General features: G+C 33.7%; 2 protein-coding genes across 2 annotated transcripts; both read left to right on the forward strand.

The window, feature by feature from the left end:
• Positions 1-2,481: 2,481 nt before the first annotated feature.
• LOC137400576 (glutathione S-transferase 1-like) lies at positions 2,482-6,471 on the forward strand. Its single transcript, XM_068086905.1, has 5 exons — positions 2,482-2,504; positions 2,578-2,757; positions 3,648-3,740; positions 5,115-5,356; positions 6,307-6,471. Exons 2-5 carry the CDS (start codon positions 2,622-2,624, stop codon positions 6,469-6,471), a joined length of 636 nt encoding a protein of 211 aa, XP_067943006.1. The 5' UTR covers positions 2,482-2,504; positions 2,578-2,621.
• A 4,602-nt stretch (positions 6,472-11,073) lies between these two features.
• On the forward strand, positions 11,074-18,098 carry LOC137400260 (probable glutathione S-transferase 8). The gene is made up of 6 exons (XM_068086588.1): positions 11,074-11,090; positions 13,839-13,938; positions 14,031-14,192; positions 15,350-15,442; positions 16,836-17,077; positions 17,778-18,098. The coding sequence occupies exons 3-6, from the start codon at positions 14,057-14,059 to the stop codon at positions 17,940-17,942; spliced, it is 636 nt and encodes a 211-aa protein (XP_067942689.1). The 5' UTR covers positions 11,074-11,090; positions 13,839-13,938; positions 14,031-14,056; the 3' UTR covers positions 17,943-18,098.
• The last annotated feature ends 435 nt before the right edge of the window (positions 18,099-18,533 follow it).

The raw sequence follows: 18,533 nt of genomic DNA on the forward strand, positions 1-18,533 counted from the left end.
TTGCTGGTCAGTTAGAAATGCGCTCAGTATTTTGGTGATATCTGAGAAACTAATATTTCAATCAGTTACAAGTTTCAGAATTCTACTAAAAACATATTAGGCACAAAGTGACCAAAGTTTCGTATTCCTCCATAAAGCAGAAGTACAAACAACCACAACAAAGCTACACAGCCGAGTTCGCTCAAGCATAAGATCATGTGGGAAAGCAACTCCTCGAATTAAGTCAGGCCCAGGAATAAATGTTCATAAACATGACAACCTCAGTTCGTAACTTTCAAATTGAAGAGAGTTATCACTTTCAATATATGTAAGACAGCATGTGTAGCATACGAGTGATTCTAGGAGCACCAATATTTTCTCCTCAATTTACGTTCCTCAATCAGTATGAGATCTACTATAAAGAGTTGTGTTCTTTTTGATTATGTTGTGATCTTTAAAAGTAAATTGTTTAATTTGCAATGAAATTACTAAATGTTTTTATATGATGTAACAATTTGGCTCCCAGTTTCGTAGATTAATAGTGCATCGCTGCCTTGTTTTTTAGAAATTGTTTCAATTGCAATTGTTTTTTAGTTTCTCAGCTGGTTGGCAAGTCAAAGACCTTCCACAACTACAAATTCATAAAATTCTCCTTTCAAATATCCTTTAAACAACAATAAGCTATAGAGAGATTATGTTCACCAACTAGATATTCCATATGGGCTGGTGTTTGAAGTAAGTGGTAACCCATATTATGAAGTGGCTGTTATCTAAGCAGTTGTTTCATCACGAGCCAATACTACGTAAACTAAACAGCTTATTGTAGTGTAAGTTATAATGTACTTACATCCAATAATACCGCTGAAAACTTAAATCTAGTCTGATCAGTTTGTATCAGTGTTATCATAAAGAATACAAAAATAACTCCTTATTTAAAGAAGCCAAAATTAAATTTTTCGCTTAAAATCACTGAAAATAAGTCAGCGCAACTTTTAGGACAATTTCTAATGTATATGCTTCAGAATATACAGGCATTTTTTAAGTACTGTACAAGTTTTCTAGACCCACTTGTACAATATGATAGGATCCGTACAGTGAGTATGAAATGGTTTTGTGATGCTATTATCTATATATGGCTGTAGTGTAAAAAGGCCGGCACTGCAAGCAGTAGTTGAAAGGTGTAGCAAGCAGCTGATTTCACTCTCGTTTGATGGTAGACAATTGATGTCTGTTTACTCTGTCCAAATATGATGAAGAGAACAAGGGTATTATATTGGTTTAGTCAGAGAAGCTGTTTGTTTGTATGCGAGGTGGGAGACGCAGGATTGATTTTTTTTAATAGTAGATATGACACAGCAGTTTTTGCGTTCACTAAAAAAATTAGAGCTGTGACAATGCTATAAACTTTTTCAATACAAATCACTTCACTGTCAGATGAAGAACTTTCATTTAGAATTTTTATAATATAATAACTCATTGCCATAGGCAAGTGTTATGATTGTTATTTACAAAAAAGTGCAATGAAAACATTTTGCCTTCTATGACATAAAGTTACAGTTGGTATATTCAGTAGTTAGGCACTGCAAGAGATGTTAAAAGGTGGCATCAAAGAACGGAATAGCACCCATTCTGGCCCTAATTTCAGCTCCTTCTTCAGTCTTCAGGTTGGTAAAGTTGGTTTTGTTGAGGGTAAGTCAGAAGTGGTTGGTGCCAGTGGACATTACTTTGTTGAGATGTACTTGCAAGATGTTAGGTTGATGTATTGCATTGTATCTTGCTCAGCTCAAATATTTGTTTATTGCAAAAAGTGTGCAATACCAGTAAAGTTTAAACTATTTGCAAAACAGCCAAAAAACAAACAACCAAAAATTAAAACGCTTTCAAAAATTATGTTTAAGGTTATGTTACCTGATATGGACAGTTATGATCAGCATCTAATTGCTTTAAATGCTGATGAGCTAACTGTGTTTCAATATATTTGCTGTCTAAAATACTCAAATCATATCTCCAACCTACCTGACCATCTATTAAATTCCTATGTACCCAGAAAATCCCCTACACCTTTTACCAAACACCAACACTTTGCCAACCCACAGAGAACAGTTTTATGCAAAAGTGTTTTTACTTCAATAATCGTTATTATTTTATGTCTCATGGTTCCATATTAATAAAGTTCATATCTAAAACAATATCTGCTTTAGGTCTGTAACAACAGTTCAATGCTATTATACAAGTTGGTAGGTAAGCAGGTAAAATGCATCAATGGTGGTTTAACATGGCCTTAAGATAAAAGCTATGCTGAGAAAAGCAAATCTAAATTTTGTAAAATGAAAAGGTTGTTACTCCTTATATTCAACAACTATTAATGTGAAATCCCTCATTGTTAATTTATTTTGTAGAACCATCGCAGCACTAAACTATTATGTGTCCTGTTTGCGTTAGATTGTAGAAAGGGCCATTTGCAGTCATAGCCGGCCAGTCACTAAATAGACACATCAGCTCCTAATTGGCAGGGTGCACAGCTAGTAAGTATTGCTCTCATTTCTTAAAAAGGGCAACCCTTGTGCTTGATGATAGCAGTAAAATTGAGAAACAAAGTTTTATTTTTACTTGCAGAAGACAGATTAGAAAACTAACTAAAAATGGCCACCAAAGACAAGCTGGTCTACCTTCCTCTGAAAGCCAGAGGAGAAGCTATCAGAATGCTCTATGTAGCGGCTGGAAAAAAGTTTGATGATACGCGTATCACCGGTGATGACTTCGCAGCATACAAGCCGAGTAAGTACTGATGATCTAGTCCAATCAGTTTCCTGAATGGCAGGTGTCATCTTGAGTCGCTCTCAATGGAAAAATAAAAATGGCATCCGCCACTACTCAGCGCTCTATAAATCAGTTTTTCAAAGGCTGGATGCCATTTTGGTTAGTACTCACTATTATTAAAAAATCAAACTTTAGGTGGTCAATAAATTGGTGAAAATAAATACTCCGCATTATTGTAATAAAAAAGCCAAAGCATGTTGAGTTACATCACCTAAAATTTACCATAATAATGGCATTACGTCTTTCACAAGTTGACTGAAAATTTATTAGTGGCCAGCATTTTGTAAGATTTTTCTAAGTTGTGGTTCAGTGAAGAATCTGCCGGTTGGTAGAGCCACTAGTGTGTCCTGCAGGGATGGCTCAAATCAATTTATTACATAAAATCCTCGTGAGCCACCAACTAAAAGGTGTCTGGACAAGTAAATAATTAGAAAATCGTACATGGCGCGAGTCACTATTGTCTGTACAAATGACATTGAGATAATCTCACTTTTAGGCATTGCAGCTTGATATACCTTAGCCTGTGTTCTAAAGCAATAACGTAGTGTGGATATTTTTTTAGCCTTTTCAAATACTAGAAATTCCGTCTTTCTTAGATAGAAAGATAAGAAGCAGTGTTAGCAAAACTGAGTTGTAATCTGAAGAGCGACGGCATGGTCAACATTTAATTTTTATACCGTTTAAAGTTTTCTTAATCTGATGAGTGTTAGAGGGCTGGTGTGCACCGTTTTTCAAATATTCAAACATGATTTACCTCAAACCCTGTGTGTGTATTACATTTGAGCTTCTACAGGCTCATATTTCAGCTAATATTTATGAATTTCTCTTACTAAACATGTTTATTGCAGAGACTCCATTTGGCCAGCTACCAGTTCTGGAGACCGCTGAAGGGATGCTGTGTAACTCCAATGTTATAGCAAGACACGTAGCAAGAAAACTAGGTAACCTATTTCTTGAGGTTGGATTTTGTCCTAAACAGTCGCAAATATTCTCATGATTTCGAAGTTTCTAATGGTTTATTTGTTGTAAATGATTTGATGGGCATATTATGATTATGCTGTGTGCAACTCCACTGTATAGATCATGATTATCTAAGTGATCGCAAGGGGTTCATAGTAGTAACAGTTTTACTAGGGCAGAGGATGTAAAAACGGATCGAATTAAAAATCCAAGGGAGAGAGCCTTTCAGCCAAAACCATTTCTTATGCAGTAAAAGTCAAAATAGAAACCCTGCAAATAGTGGTCAATCATGGCAAAAATGGTTTTAGCAAAGTGCCATACTCTTTGCAAAATAGGGTTCTGTAAAAGTGCATATTTCAATAGCGATGTCAAAGTTACAGATTTAAAGCAAAGTATTCATTTAAATCTTTCTATCTTTATTATATGGTTTAATAAATAAATATACGTTATAAACCTACTTAGGCAAGTAGTGAAATATCGCAAAAAAATGACTTTCCTCTCATCCAAAGATGGAAACGTATGTCCCTAGTTTTACTCTGGTCCATGACATCATTAGGCTCTAATCTACAATCTTTTGCAGTGTATCTATTCTCCATGATGTCCTTAGCCTCAGGGTACCTGTTTTAGTCTAAGATCTAGTGTCTAAAGCATGGAGTACTATTCTGTCTAACACTTCTCTTCTACTAACCAATGTTTATGACCTTATGACCTTATGACCTTATGACCTTATGACCTTATGACCTAGGTGATGGATCTGTAAATGATGAACCTACACATAACTTTTGTAGATTTTATTAGAAAGTATCAGTACTTTTCTATCATTAGGTATTGTTTTTAATGTTTGAGGTGATCTGACTGCTACGATGTTTCAAGATTAAAATCAACACAAATTGATTGTGATTAAACGCTCGGAAATAGAATTATGTGTGAAATGACATCACTAGTTGTTATCATTGCGACAGCTGATATCAGCTATTGCAATAGGTTGAAGCGTTACACGCTTCGATTTTATAAGTCTCTTTGCAAATATAAACGTCATTATCACACTTTCACTTGATCTGAGCGTTTTAATCGAGATCAAGTTCTACCAATTTTAATTTTGAAATATCCTGGCAATCTGATCACCTCAAGCATCAAAAAACAAATTGCAAATAATTTAAAATACCGCTATTCCTGATAAAATTGACTAAATATTTGGTACAAGTTAATCTTTAGTTACACTAATGATGAAATTCTTGCCAGAGATAAATGTAGACATTTTGATCGGTACTAGTGAGTCATGATATTTATTAGGTGAGGGAGGTATTCTTTTAACAAACACGCCTCCCTTCTTTATACTTTGATTATTGCTCTAGGGCTAAGTGGAAAGACTCAATGGGAGGAGACTTTGCATGACCTGGTTACTGAATGCGCCCAAGATTGTATCAATATGTATGCGTTACCTAATATCTACAATTGGCAAGTCTTCAAACTCGTACCCGTCCCTGAGAACAGCGAGGAATTGTTGCAAAAAGCAAAGACTAAATGGACAAAGGTTCTTGAGTATGTCGAATCTTTGGCTAAAAAGAGAGGAAAGAAATATATAGTCAGTAACGAGGTAAGCGTGAAAGTGCCAACAAAGATAGTTTATTTTTAGAGTTTTTCATCTGCAAATTGATTTCAAAGAAATGGTTATGTTTTATGTTTACTGTTTTCGTCATAACTCAGAAACCGTTGATTTGATCTTCATGAAGCATGCATATAAAATGATCAGTAGGAACTTCTCTACACAGTGAAATTAATAATGCTAAAATTTCTTGAATGTAAATGATATTTTTTGGGGAAAATTGTTTTGAACGAATTGTCGGCATTTTTGGTTCACTATTTTGGTAATAACTTGAAAACCATTTCTTCGATCTTCATGAGCTAACCAGAAAAAATAATCAATAAAATTTTTTATATGGTTTGGTAGTAAAAATGACAACATTATAACAATATAAATAAACTTTTTCTGACCTGAGTTGCAAACATTCTCAAAAAACATTCATAGAATATGTGTCAAAATAATTCGAACTAAAAACTTTTATGCTCAGTATCGCCTTTGAAAATAATTTTCAATGTCAATGTAATTTTTTATTTGTTGCAACTGTTTGTGGTGTTTGAGATGATCTGATTGACAGGATTTTTCCAGATTAAAATCGATAAAACTTGATCGTGATTAAAATGCTATGAAACTGATATCAGCTATTGCCTTCAAGTCGGAGCATTACCTGTCTCTATTCTATCATTCTCATTGCAACTAGTGATGTCATAATCACACTTTCTATTGATCTGATTGATTTAATCAAGATCAAGTTTATCAATTTTAATCTAGAAACATCTTGACAATCAGAACACCTCAAACATCAAAAACAATCATAAATTTTTTTTAAAGACCGATAATTTTTAATAAAATCTACTAGCATTTTGTGTGAGTTCATTATCAAAGCCGTAAATGAGTTTGGAGTTGTCTTACCAAAATGTGTAGATAGACGACTTAATGTTTTTATAAGGTTCCTTTTATTGCAGCTCGGCCTAGCTGACCTGTTTCTGTTTGCGGCCATGGAATTCAGCAAAACCGGTACTCCAGACATCATGACCTTGACACCATGGGCTAAGCAGTTCACAGCGAAGGTAGCTGCTGATCCAAAGCTAACTAAATACCTGGCTGACCGACCCGAGGCTGCAGTATAAAGCATTATTAAGGAACTGAGATTAGTATATTTACTGTCAGAATATAGAGACAGTAACTTGTGCCAAGAGTTACAGCATATGGTTTTACAAAGAGAGAGCAACTCCATGTGTGATTTTCTTCACTAGTTTATTCTATTTATATCTTTCTGTTTATTTTCTCCGAGCACTTTTTTGTTGTTATCCAAAATCTCAGGTGTGTTCAAACTATACAAAATATAGAATAATCATTGCTCTATACAAATTTGAGTTGACTGATGCTCAATAAATGCCAACGTTTATAATCATGGCAACTTTTAAAAATGAGCCTTTTTGGAATCAACCCGATTACATCATATTTCGTATGAAAAGGTACCAAGCTATTGCGTAATGACACAGCTGGTTCAGTGAAAATTTCAGAAATAACATGTGGATACCCTTGCAATTTACTGCTGTGGTGGGTTATAATATGCGCGCTATTTGATTTTAATCTTAAAACTATTCAGATGTTAGCTTGGGAACATTCTGGTAACTGACCTCCATGAGACGTAGAAAATGGTAAGACAATATGTTCTCAAAATGATTGTTAGGAATGCAAAGGTCTGACAGTCAATGATTAAGCATGAATGATGACATAACATAAAATATGCCAAAGCGAGTAAGAAAATGAAATTTCCCCATCTTCAAATATCACGCCATTCAGAATTCTTCGAAAACAAATTAAATACCTAATCGAACCATTGGCTATTTTTATAGCATGTGGCACACCTGTCGTACTTGAATAATACAATTAAACAATTTGAATACACTGTAGTATTCAGCTACCCTTGTAATCCTATTCATTCCTTTACAATCGCTGGACTATAACCAAATTATCTGTGGTGACAGCATCAAATGTTTTGGTCAGCTGCAAAACAAATTTGATGAAGGTAAGTATATTTAATATAATTATAAAGAAATTGTAACAATTTTTCGAGCTGTAACAGAGCTTGAGTAAACCTTTTGTTGTTCAGCTGTTGTTCGTTGTTGCAATTTGATATGTCTGTCTGATTAGGACGTTTTCCTCCAGTCATTCACCGATATTCTAAGTTTATGTATCATTTAACACCGATATTATGACTATTCTCCATGCTTGGATTAGTCTCCTCTATTTGTTATTGTAAACTATGGTGGAAAGCATGGCTAACCAGTATTTAATACTGAGATCTGTTCTTGTGTATACTAGAGGGTCTCCAGATCCAGAATTACCCATATTAACAACTTTCCATTAACTATGATAACAACTTACAATAACACTTTTCATTTTGAGCTGAGCATCATTTTTAAGCTCCAATCTTATAGAACTCAATGAAATCAACAAAAATCAATTAGTGCAATTTTTTTTACACTGTCTCATAGAAGTGATATTTAGAGGTAACTGAAGAAACAATGATTACTGTACACTGAGTCTGATAGAGTGTGTATATTTGTTATGAATATAAAAACAACTAGTTTTACTATAAAGCTTTGTTTGTGGTTACATGGAATGTTAATGGTTACATAGAACATAAAAACAACTAGTTTTACTATAAAGCTTTGTTTGTGGTTACATGGAATGTTAATGGTTACATAGAATAGAAATACAACTAGTTTTACTATAAAGCTTTGTTTGTGGTTACATGGAATGTTAATGGTTACATAGAACAGAAATACAAATAGTTTTACTATAAAACTTTGTTTGTGGTTACATGGAATGTTAATGGTTACATAGAATAGAAATACAACTAGTTTTAGTATAAAGCTTTGTTTGTGGTTACATGGAATGTTAATGGTTACATAGAATAGAAATATAACTAGTTTTACTATAAAGCTTTGTTTGTGGTTACATGGAATGTTAATGGTTACATAGAATAGAAATACAACTAGTTTTACTATAAAGCTTTGTTTGTGGTTACATGGAATGTTAATGGTTACATAGAATAGAAATACAACTAGTTTTACTATAAAGCTTTGTTTGTGGTTACATGGAATGTTAATGGTTACATAGAATAGAAATATAACTAGTTTCACTATAAAGCTTTGTTTGTGGTTACATGGAATGTTAATGGTTACATAGAATAGAAATACAACTAGTTTTACTATAAAGCTTTGTTTGTGGTTACATGGAATGTTAATGGTTACATAGAATAGAAATACAACTAGTTTTAGTATAAAGCTTTGTTTGTGGTTACATGGAATGTTAATGGTTACATAGAATAGAAATACAACTAGTTTCACTATAAAGCTTTGTTTGTGGTTACATGGAATGTTAATGGTTACATAGAATAGAAATACAACTAGTTTTACTATAAAGCTTTGTTTGTGGTTACATGGAATGTTAATGGTTACATAGAATAGAAATATAACTAGTTTTAGTATAAAGCTTTGTTTGTGGTTACATGGAATGTTAATGGTTACATAGAATAGAAATACAACTAGTTTTACTATAAAGCTTTGTTTGTGGTTACATGGAATGTTAATGGTTACATAGAATAGAAATACAAATAGTTTTACTATAAAGCTTTGTTTGTGGTTACATGGAATGTTAATGGTTACATAAAATAGAAATACAACTAGTTTTACTATAAAGCTTTGTTTGTGGTTACATGGAATGTTAATGGTTACATAGAATAGAAATATAACTAGTTTTACTATAAAGCTTTGTTTGTGGTTACATGGAATGTTAATGGTTACATAGAATAGAAATATAACTAGTTTTACTATAAAGCTTTGTTTGTGGTTACATGGAATGTTAATGGTTACATAGAATAGAAATACAACTAGTTTCACTATAAAGCTTTGTTTGTGGTTACATGGAATGTTAATGGTTACATAGAATAGAAATACAACTAGTTTTACTATAAAGCTTTGTTTGTGGTTACATGGAATGTTAATGGTTACATAGAATAGAAATACAAATAGTTTTACTATAAAGCTTTGTTTGTGGTTACATGGAATGTTAATGGTTACATAAAATAGAAATACAACTAGTTTTACTATAAAGCTTTGTTTGTGGTTACATGGAATGTTAATGGTTACATAGAATAGAAATATAACTAGTTTTACTATAAAGCTTTGTTTGTGGTTACATGGAATGTTAATGGTTACATAGAATAGAAATACAACTAGTTTCACTATAAAGCTTTGTTTGTGGTTACATGGAATGTTAATGGTTACATAGAATAGAAATACAAATAGTTTTACTATAAAACTTTGTTTGTGGTTACATGGAATGTTAATGGTTACATAGAATAGAAATACAACTAGTTTTAGTATAAAGCTTTGTTTGTGGTTACATGGAATGTTAATGGTTACATAGAATAGAAATACAACTAGTTTTACTATAAAGCTTTGTTTGTGGTTACATGGAATGTTAATGGTTACATAGAATAGAAATACAACTAGTTTTAGTATAAAGCTTTGTTTGTGGTTACATGGAATGTTAATGGTTACATAGAATAGAAATACAACTAGTTTTACTATAAAGCTTTGTTTGTGGTTACATGGAATGTTAATGGTTACATAGAATAGAAATACAACTAGTTTTACTATAAAGCTTTGTTTGTGGTTACATGGAATGTTAATGGTTACATAGAATAGAAATACAACTAGTTTTACTATAAAGCTTTGTTTGTGGTTACATGGAATGTTAATGGTTACATAGAATAGAAATACAACTAGTTTTACTATAAAGCTTTGTTTGTGGTTACATGGAATGTTAATGGTTACATAGAATAGAAATATAACTAGTTTTACTATAAAGCTTTGTTTGTGGTTACATGGAATGTTAATGGTTACATAGAACAGAAATACAAATAGTTTTAGTATGATGCTCCTCTGTGCTGAGGAAAAGCTGGCTGATTTTTCTAATTTGTTTCTTCATTACCAAGAATTCTAAACGGTTTCAAATTTCAAAGTTCAATTAGTGTGTCATTAGAAAGTAATGCTCTGTCAGTAGACATTTTATATTTGCCGGTCAGATAGAAATGCGCTCGGTATTTTGGTGATATCTGGGAAACTAATTGTCCAATTGGTTACAAGTTTCAGAATTTGACTGAAAACAAATTAGGCACAAAGTGACCAAAGTTTCGTATGCCTCTATTAACCAGAAGTACAAACAACCACAACAAAGCTACACAGCCGTGTTCGCTCAAGCATAAGATCAGGTGGGAAAGCAACTCCTCGAATTTAGTCAGGCCCAGGAATAAATGTTCATAAACATGACAACCTCAGTTCGTAACTTTCAAATTGAAGAGAATTATCACTTACAATATATGTAAAACAGCATGTTTAGCATACGAGTGATTCTAAGAGCACCAATATTTTCTCCTCATTTTACGTTCCTCAATCAGTGTGAGATCTAATTTGTAATGAAATCACTAGATGTATTTATATGACGCGACCTTTCGGCTCCCAGTTTCGTAGATTCATAGGGCATCACTGCCTTGTTTCTTAGAAACTGTTTTAATTGCAATTGTTTTTAGTTTCTCAGCTGGTTGGCAAGTCAAAGACCTTTCACAACTACAAATTCATAAAATTCTCCTTTCAAATAACCTTTAAACAACAATGAGCTATAGAGAGGTTATGTTCACCAACTAAATATTCCATATGCGTTGGTGTTTGAAGTAAGTGGTAACCCATATTGTGAAGTGGCTGTTATCTAAGCAATTGTTTCATCACTAACAAATATTACCTGAACTAAACAACATATTGTAGTGTAAGTTATAATGTACTTACATCCAATAATACCGCTGAAAACTTACCTCTAGTTCGATCAGCTTGTATCAATGTTATTATAATGAATACAATGAAACTCCTTATTTTCAAGTAGCCAAAATTAGATTTTTCTCTCAAAATCACTGTAAATAAGTCAGCGCAACTCTTAAAGGTTGACTTACTACAAAATTCACATTACAGTTATTTGGTATCAAAAGATTCACCATGTCTTACTCTGTTGTGTTGTAGGTGCCAAATACGTGGAAATGTGATTACAAGCCCTTAAAAGCTCAAAAACGAAAAGCCGCCATAGATTGGAATCTGTTTATTTATCTGACGTTGTCATTACAGTTCGGCTATCGTCTTGTCATGTAATGTTCTCACGTGTATTGAAAGACCAATAAAAAGCTCGCTATAAAACATATCGTAGCACTAGTTTATGACAAACACTTCAGGTTTTACCAAAGTCCCCGTATTAAATTTAGATGCTCGCTACTTTACAGTTTTGTTTCGACATTATTCAATCGTCAAGTCGTAATCTGATCATGTGACCCAATAATTCGCAAATATTTTTTGCAGTACTTTTCGATTATCACAGGTAACCAACAGACTCGTCATGATTAGCAGACAATGATATGTACTCCTTCGAGCTAAGGTTAAAAAGTTTAACGATTTTTTACGGTAAGTTATAAGATATCAGTACTAAAAGTGACAGCATCACAATGACGATAAAACAGGCGTGTAAGAACAATAGACATGGTTTTATTGAATGCGTGAAGTATATTAGTGAAAATATTTCGACGAATGAGGTTGCATGAAAGTGTAAACAGGAACCATCCTGTAACAACTACGTCCCATTTGAGCAGTTTTGGAAAGCGAATCCAAACAATGGCGGTTTCGTGTGGCTGCGATTAACTGTTCGTTTTTTAGCTTTTAACAGCTTGTAATCACATTCCCATATATTTTGCATCTACAACACAACAGAGTAAGACATGGTGAATCTTATTATACCAAATAACTGTAATGTGAATTATGTTGCAAGTCAGCCTTTAAGACAATTTCTAATGTATATGCTTCAGAATATACAGGCATTTTTAAGTACTGTACAGGTTAGCTAAACCCACTTTTGCAATATGACAAGATCCATGCAGTGAGTATGAAATTGTTTTGTGATGTTATTATCTATATACGGCTGTAGTGTAAAAAGGCCGGCACTGCAAGCAGTAGTTGAATGGTGTAGCAAGCAGCTGATTTTACTCTCATATGATGGTAGACATTTGATGTCTGTTTACTCTGTTCAAATATGATGAAGAGAACAAGGGTATTATATTGGTTTAGTCAGAGAAGCTGTTTGTTTGTATGCGAGGTGGGAGACGCAGGATTGATTTTTTTTAATAGTAGACATGACACAGCAGTTTTTGCGTTCACTAAAAATATTAGAGCTGTGACAATGCTATTAATGGTATTATATTGGTTTAGTCAGAGAAGCTGTTTGTTTGTATGCGAGGTGGGAGACGCAGGATTGATTTTTTTAATAGTAGACATGACACAGCAGTTTTTGCGTTCACTAAAAATATTAGAGCTGTGACAATGCTATAAACCTTTTCAATACAAATTACTTCACTGTCAGCTGAAGAACTTTCATTTAGAATTTTTATAATATAAATCTTTGCCGTAGGCAAATGTTATGATTGTTATTTACAAAAAAGTGCAATGAAAACCTTTTGCCTTCTATGACATAAAGTCACAGTTGGTACATCCAGTAGTTAACCACTTCAAGAGATGTTAAAAAATTGCATCAAAGAAAGGAATAGCACCCATTCTGGCCTTAATTTCAGCTCTTTCTACAGTTTTCAGGTTAGTAAAGTTGGTTTTGTTGAGGGGAAGTCAGAAGTGGTTGGTGCCAGTGGACATTATTTTGTTGAGGTGCATTTGCAAGATATTAGGTTGATTCTTTGAGTTTAATTTTTCATGTATTGCATTGTATCTTGCTCAGCTCAAATCTTTGTTTATTGCGACAAGTGTGCAATACCACTAAATTTTAACCTATTTTTAAAACAGTTCCAAAACAAACAACAACAAAATAAAATGCTTTCAAAAACTATGTTTAGGGTTATGTTACCTGATATGGACAGTTACACTCAGCGTCTAAATGCTTGAAATGCTGATGAGCTAACTGTGTTTCAATATATTTGCTGTCTAAAATACTCAAATCATATCTCCAACCTACCTGACCATATATTAAATTCCTATGTACCCATAAAATCCCCTACACCTTTTACCAAACACCAACACTTTGCCAACCCACAGAGAACAGTTTTATGCAAAAGTGTTTTTACTTCAATAATTGTTATTATTTTATGTCTCATGGTTCCATATTAATAAAGTTCATATCTAATATATTATCTGCTTTAGGTATGCATTGACAGTTCAATGCTATTAAATGAGTTGGTAGGTAAGCAGGTAGAATGCATCAATGGCGGTTTAACATGGCCTTAAGATAAAAGCTATGCTGAGAAAAGCAAATCTAAATTTTGTAAAATGAAAAGGTTGTTACGCCTTATATTTAACAACTATTAATGTGACATCCCGTATTTTTAATTTAGTTTGTAAAACCATCGCAGCACTAAAATATTAAGCTGTCCTGTTTGCTTTAGATGCTGTTGCTAAGATGGTAGAAGGGGCCATTTGCAGTGATAGCCAGCCAGTCACTAAATAGACACATCGAGCGCGACTAATTGGCAGGGTGCACAGCTGGTAAGTATTGCTCTCATTTCTCAAAAGAAGGCAACCCTTGTGCTTGTTGCTAGCGGTAAAATTGAAAAACAAAATTTTATCTTCACTTGCAGATCACAGATTAGAAAGCTAACTAAAAATGGCCACCAAAGACAAGCTGGTCTACCTTCCTCTGAGAGCCAGAGGAGAAGCTATCAGAATGCTTTACGTAGTGGCTGGAAAAAAGTTTGATGACACACGTATCACCGGTGATGACTTTGCAGCATACAAGCCGAGTAAGTACTGATGACCTAGTGCAATCAGTTTCCTGAATGGCAGGTGCCATCTTGTGTGCGGATTTCAGCAGACAATTCTTTGTTCATCATTAGACAAGGGGTTAGATGACTGGCTGAGGGAAGAAGTTGTTAATATGGTCTGTCTGGTTTGTTTGTCTGTCCTTTCACACCCATAGCATTAGCAATCACTTGAGAAAAATTATTGCACGGTAGTGCCCCCCCCTTTCTCTGCAAGAAGGTAGGCTGTTTGGGAAAGGGGGAAATTTCTTGGAATGCTCATGTAGCGAGCCAGCATCTAGCTCGCTAACAAGTGTAATGGTATTGAGTTGCTCTCAATGAAAAAATAAAAATGGCATCCACCACTACTCAGCGCTCTATAAATCAGTTTTTCAAAGGCTGGATGCCATTTTGGTTAGTACTCACTATTAAAAAATCAAACATTAGGTGGTCGATAAATTGGTGAAAATAAATACTCCGCATTATTGTAATAAAAAAGCCAAAGCATGTTGAGTTACATCACCTAAAATTTACCATAATAATGGCATTACGTCTTTCACAAGTTGACTGAAAATTTATTAGTGGCCAGCATTTTGTAAGATTTTTCTAAGTTGTGGTTCAGTGAAGAATCTGCCGGTTGGTAGAGCCACTAGTGTGTCCTGCAGGGATGGCTCAAATCAATTTATTACATAAAATCCTCGTGAGCCACCAACTAAAAGGTGTCTGGACAAGTAAATAATTAGAAAATCGTACATGGCGCGAGTCACTATTGTCTGTACAAATGACATTGAGATAATCTCACTTTTAGGCATTGCAGCTTGATATACCTTAGCCTGTGTTCTAAAGCAATAACGTAGTGTGGATATTTTTTTAGCCTTTTCAAATACTAGAAATTCCGTCTTTCTTAGATAGAAAGATAAGAAGCAGTGTTAGCAAAACTGAGTTGTAATCTGAAGAGCGACGGCATGGTCAACATTTAATTTTTATACGGTTTAAAGTTTTCTTAATCTGATGCGTATTACAGGGCCGATGTGCACCGTTCTTCAAATATTTGAACACGATTTACTTCAAATACAATGTTTGCATTATATTTGAGTTTCTACAGGCTCATATTTCAGCTAATATTTATGAATTTCTCTTACAAGATAAGTTTATTGCAGAGACACCATTTGGCCAGCTACCAGTTCTGGAGACCACTGAAGGGATGCTGTGTAACTCTAATGTTATAGCGAGACACGTAGCAAGAAAACTAGGTAACTTATTTCTCGAGGCTGGATTTTGTTCTGAGCGCTCGCAAAAATTCTCAATGATTTTAGGTTCTTAAATCTCAGTTTCTAATGGGTTGTTTGTTGTAAATGATTTGGTGGACATATTATGATTATGCTGTGTGCAACTACAATGTTTATAGATCATGATTATCCAAGCAATCACGAGAGGTTCATAGTGGTGACAGTTTTACTAGGACAGAGGATGTAAAAACAGGTCGAATTAACAATCCCAGGGAGAGAGCCTTTCAGTCAAAACCATTTCTCATGCAGTGAAAGTTTAAATAGAAACCCTGCAAATAATGATCAATCATGGCAAAAATGGTTTTAGCAAAATGCCATATTCTTTGCAAAATAGGGGTTCTGTGAAACTGTATATTTCAATAGTGGTGTTATAGTTACAGATTTAAATCAAAAGTTATCATTTAATTCTCTCTATTTTTATTATATGATTTAATAAATAAATAAATACACATTATAAACCTACTTAGGCAAGCAGTAAAATATTGCAAGGAAATGACTTTCCTCTGATCTAAAGATGGAAAAGTATGTCCCTAATTTTATTTTGCTGCCTGTGTTTTGCTGCCCTTTTATTCTTTGGTGTCTGACATTATTAGGCTTTAATCTACATTCTTTCGCGGTGTGTCTATTCTCCAAGATGTCCTTAGCCTCAGGGTACCTGTTGTAGTCTAAGATCCAGCATTTAAAGCATGGAGTGCCATTCTGTCTAACACTCATCTTCTACAAACCAATGCTTATGACCTTATGACCTAGATGATGGATCTGTAAATGATGAACCTACACAAAACTTTTGTAGATTTTATCAGAAAGTATCAGTATTTTTCTATTATTAGGGATTGTTTTTGATGTTTGAGATGACCTGATTGTCAGTTTGTTTCAAGTCTAAAATCAACACAACTTGATTGTGGTTAAAATGCTCAGAAATAGAAATACGTGTAAAATGACATCACTAGTTGTCAGTGCAACAGCTGATATCGGCTATTGCTATAGGTTGAAGCGTTACACTCCTCAATTTCATAAGTCTCTTTGCAACTATAAACGTCATTATCACACTTTCGTTTGATCTGAGCGTTTTAATCGAGATCAAGTTCTACCAATTTTTATTTTGAAATATCCTGGCAATCTGATCACCTCAAACATCAAAAAACAATTGCGCATAATAAAAAATACCGCTATTCCTGATAAAATTGACTAAATATTTGGTACAAGTTTATCACTAGTTACACTAATGATAAAATTCTTGTCAGAGATAAATGTAGACATTTTGATCGGTACTAGTGAGTGATGATATTTATTAGTTGAGGGAGGTATTCTTTAAACAAACACGCTTCCCTTCTTTACACTATGATTATTGCTCTAGGGCTAAGCGGAAAGACTCAATGGGAGGAAACCTTGCATGACCTGGTTACTGAATGCGCCCAAGATTGTATCAATATGTATGCGTTACCTAATATCTACAATTGGCAAGTCTTCAAACTCGTACCCGTCCCTGAGAACAGCGAGGAATTGTTGCAAAAAGCAAAGACTAAATGGACAAAGGTTCTTGAGTATGTCGAATCTTTGGCTAAAAAGAGAGGAAAGAAATATATAGTCAGTAATGAGGTAAGCGTGACAGTGTCAACAAAGATAAGTTTACTTGAGCCTTTAAATTCTTATTATTATTATTATTACTATTATTCTTGAGGTCTTCAACTTTTTGCCGACAAAGTTTATTTTTAGAGTTTTCCATCGGCCAATTAATTTCAAAAAAATTTTTGTTATGTTTGATGCTCACTATTTTCGTCATAACTAAAAAAAATTCGATCTTCTGAAGCTAATTGTAAAAATTAATTAGTAAAATCTTTTCCATGAAATAGTACTAATAATGGCAAGATTATAACACAATAAATAAATTTTTTTTAGTTGTGTCTTAAACAACCTTAAAAGACATTCATAGAATTTGTGGCATAACAAATTGAACTGAAAACTTTTTATGCTCAGTATCGGGTTTTCGTACAATGTTATTATTTTATATATTTGTTTGAAATCACTTTTTTGTGTGCATATTCATTAAAAATAAACTTGCACAAAATTTTTGTACATTTTATCAAAAAGTAGTAGTACTTTTCTACCATTTGCAATTGCTTTTTATGTTTGAGGTGATCTGCTTGTCTAAATGTTTTCAGATTAAAATCGATAAAACTTAATTGCATTTAAAATGCTAAGAAAAACACATGCAGAGGCTGTAAGTAAGTTTGGAGTTGTCATACCAAAGTGTGTAGATAGACAATTTGATGTTTTTATGAGGTTTCTTTCATTGCAGCTCGGCCTAGCTGACCTGTTTCTGTTTGCGGCCATGGAATTCAGCAAAACTGGTACTCCAGACATCATGACCTTGACACCATGGGCTAAGCAGTTCACAGCGAAGGTAGCTGCTGATCCAAAGCTAACTAAATACCTGGCTGATCGACCCGAGGCTACAGTATAAAGCATTATTAAGGAACTGAGACTAGTACATTTACTGTCAGAATATAGAGACAATAATTTGTGTCAAGAGTTACAGCATATGGTTTTACAAAGAGAGAGCAACTCCATGTGTGATTGTCTTCAGGAGTTTATTCTATTTATCTTTCTGTTTATTTCTGCCGAGCACTTTTTTGTTGTTATCCAAAACCCTAAGTGTGTTCAAGCTATACAAAATATAAAACAGCCTTTGCTCTATACAAAGTTGAGTTGCTTAATAAATACTTATTTTTATAATTATGGCAACTTTTAAATGGAGCTTTCGCGGAATCAGCCCGGTTCTATCATATTTCATATGAAAAGGTATTGCTATTGCACAATGGCACTGCTAGTTCAGTAAAAATGTCAGAAATAACAAGTTGATACCCTTGCAATATGCTGCTGTAGTGGGTTAAAATATGCGTGCTATTTGATTTTAATCTTACCACTATTCAGATGTTAGCTTAAAAACATTCTGGTAACTGACATTCATAGGACATAGAAAATAGTAAGACAACAATGTATTCTAAAAATAATTGTTAGGAATGCAAAGACCAGACAGTCAATGATTAAGTAC

Source organism: Watersipora subatra, chromosome 7, assembly GCF_963576615.1.
Source record: "Watersipora subatra chromosome 7, tzWatSuba1.1, whole genome shotgun sequence".
NCBI classification, from domain to species: domain Eukaryota; kingdom Metazoa; phylum Bryozoa; class Gymnolaemata; order Cheilostomatida; family Watersiporidae; genus Watersipora; species Watersipora subatra.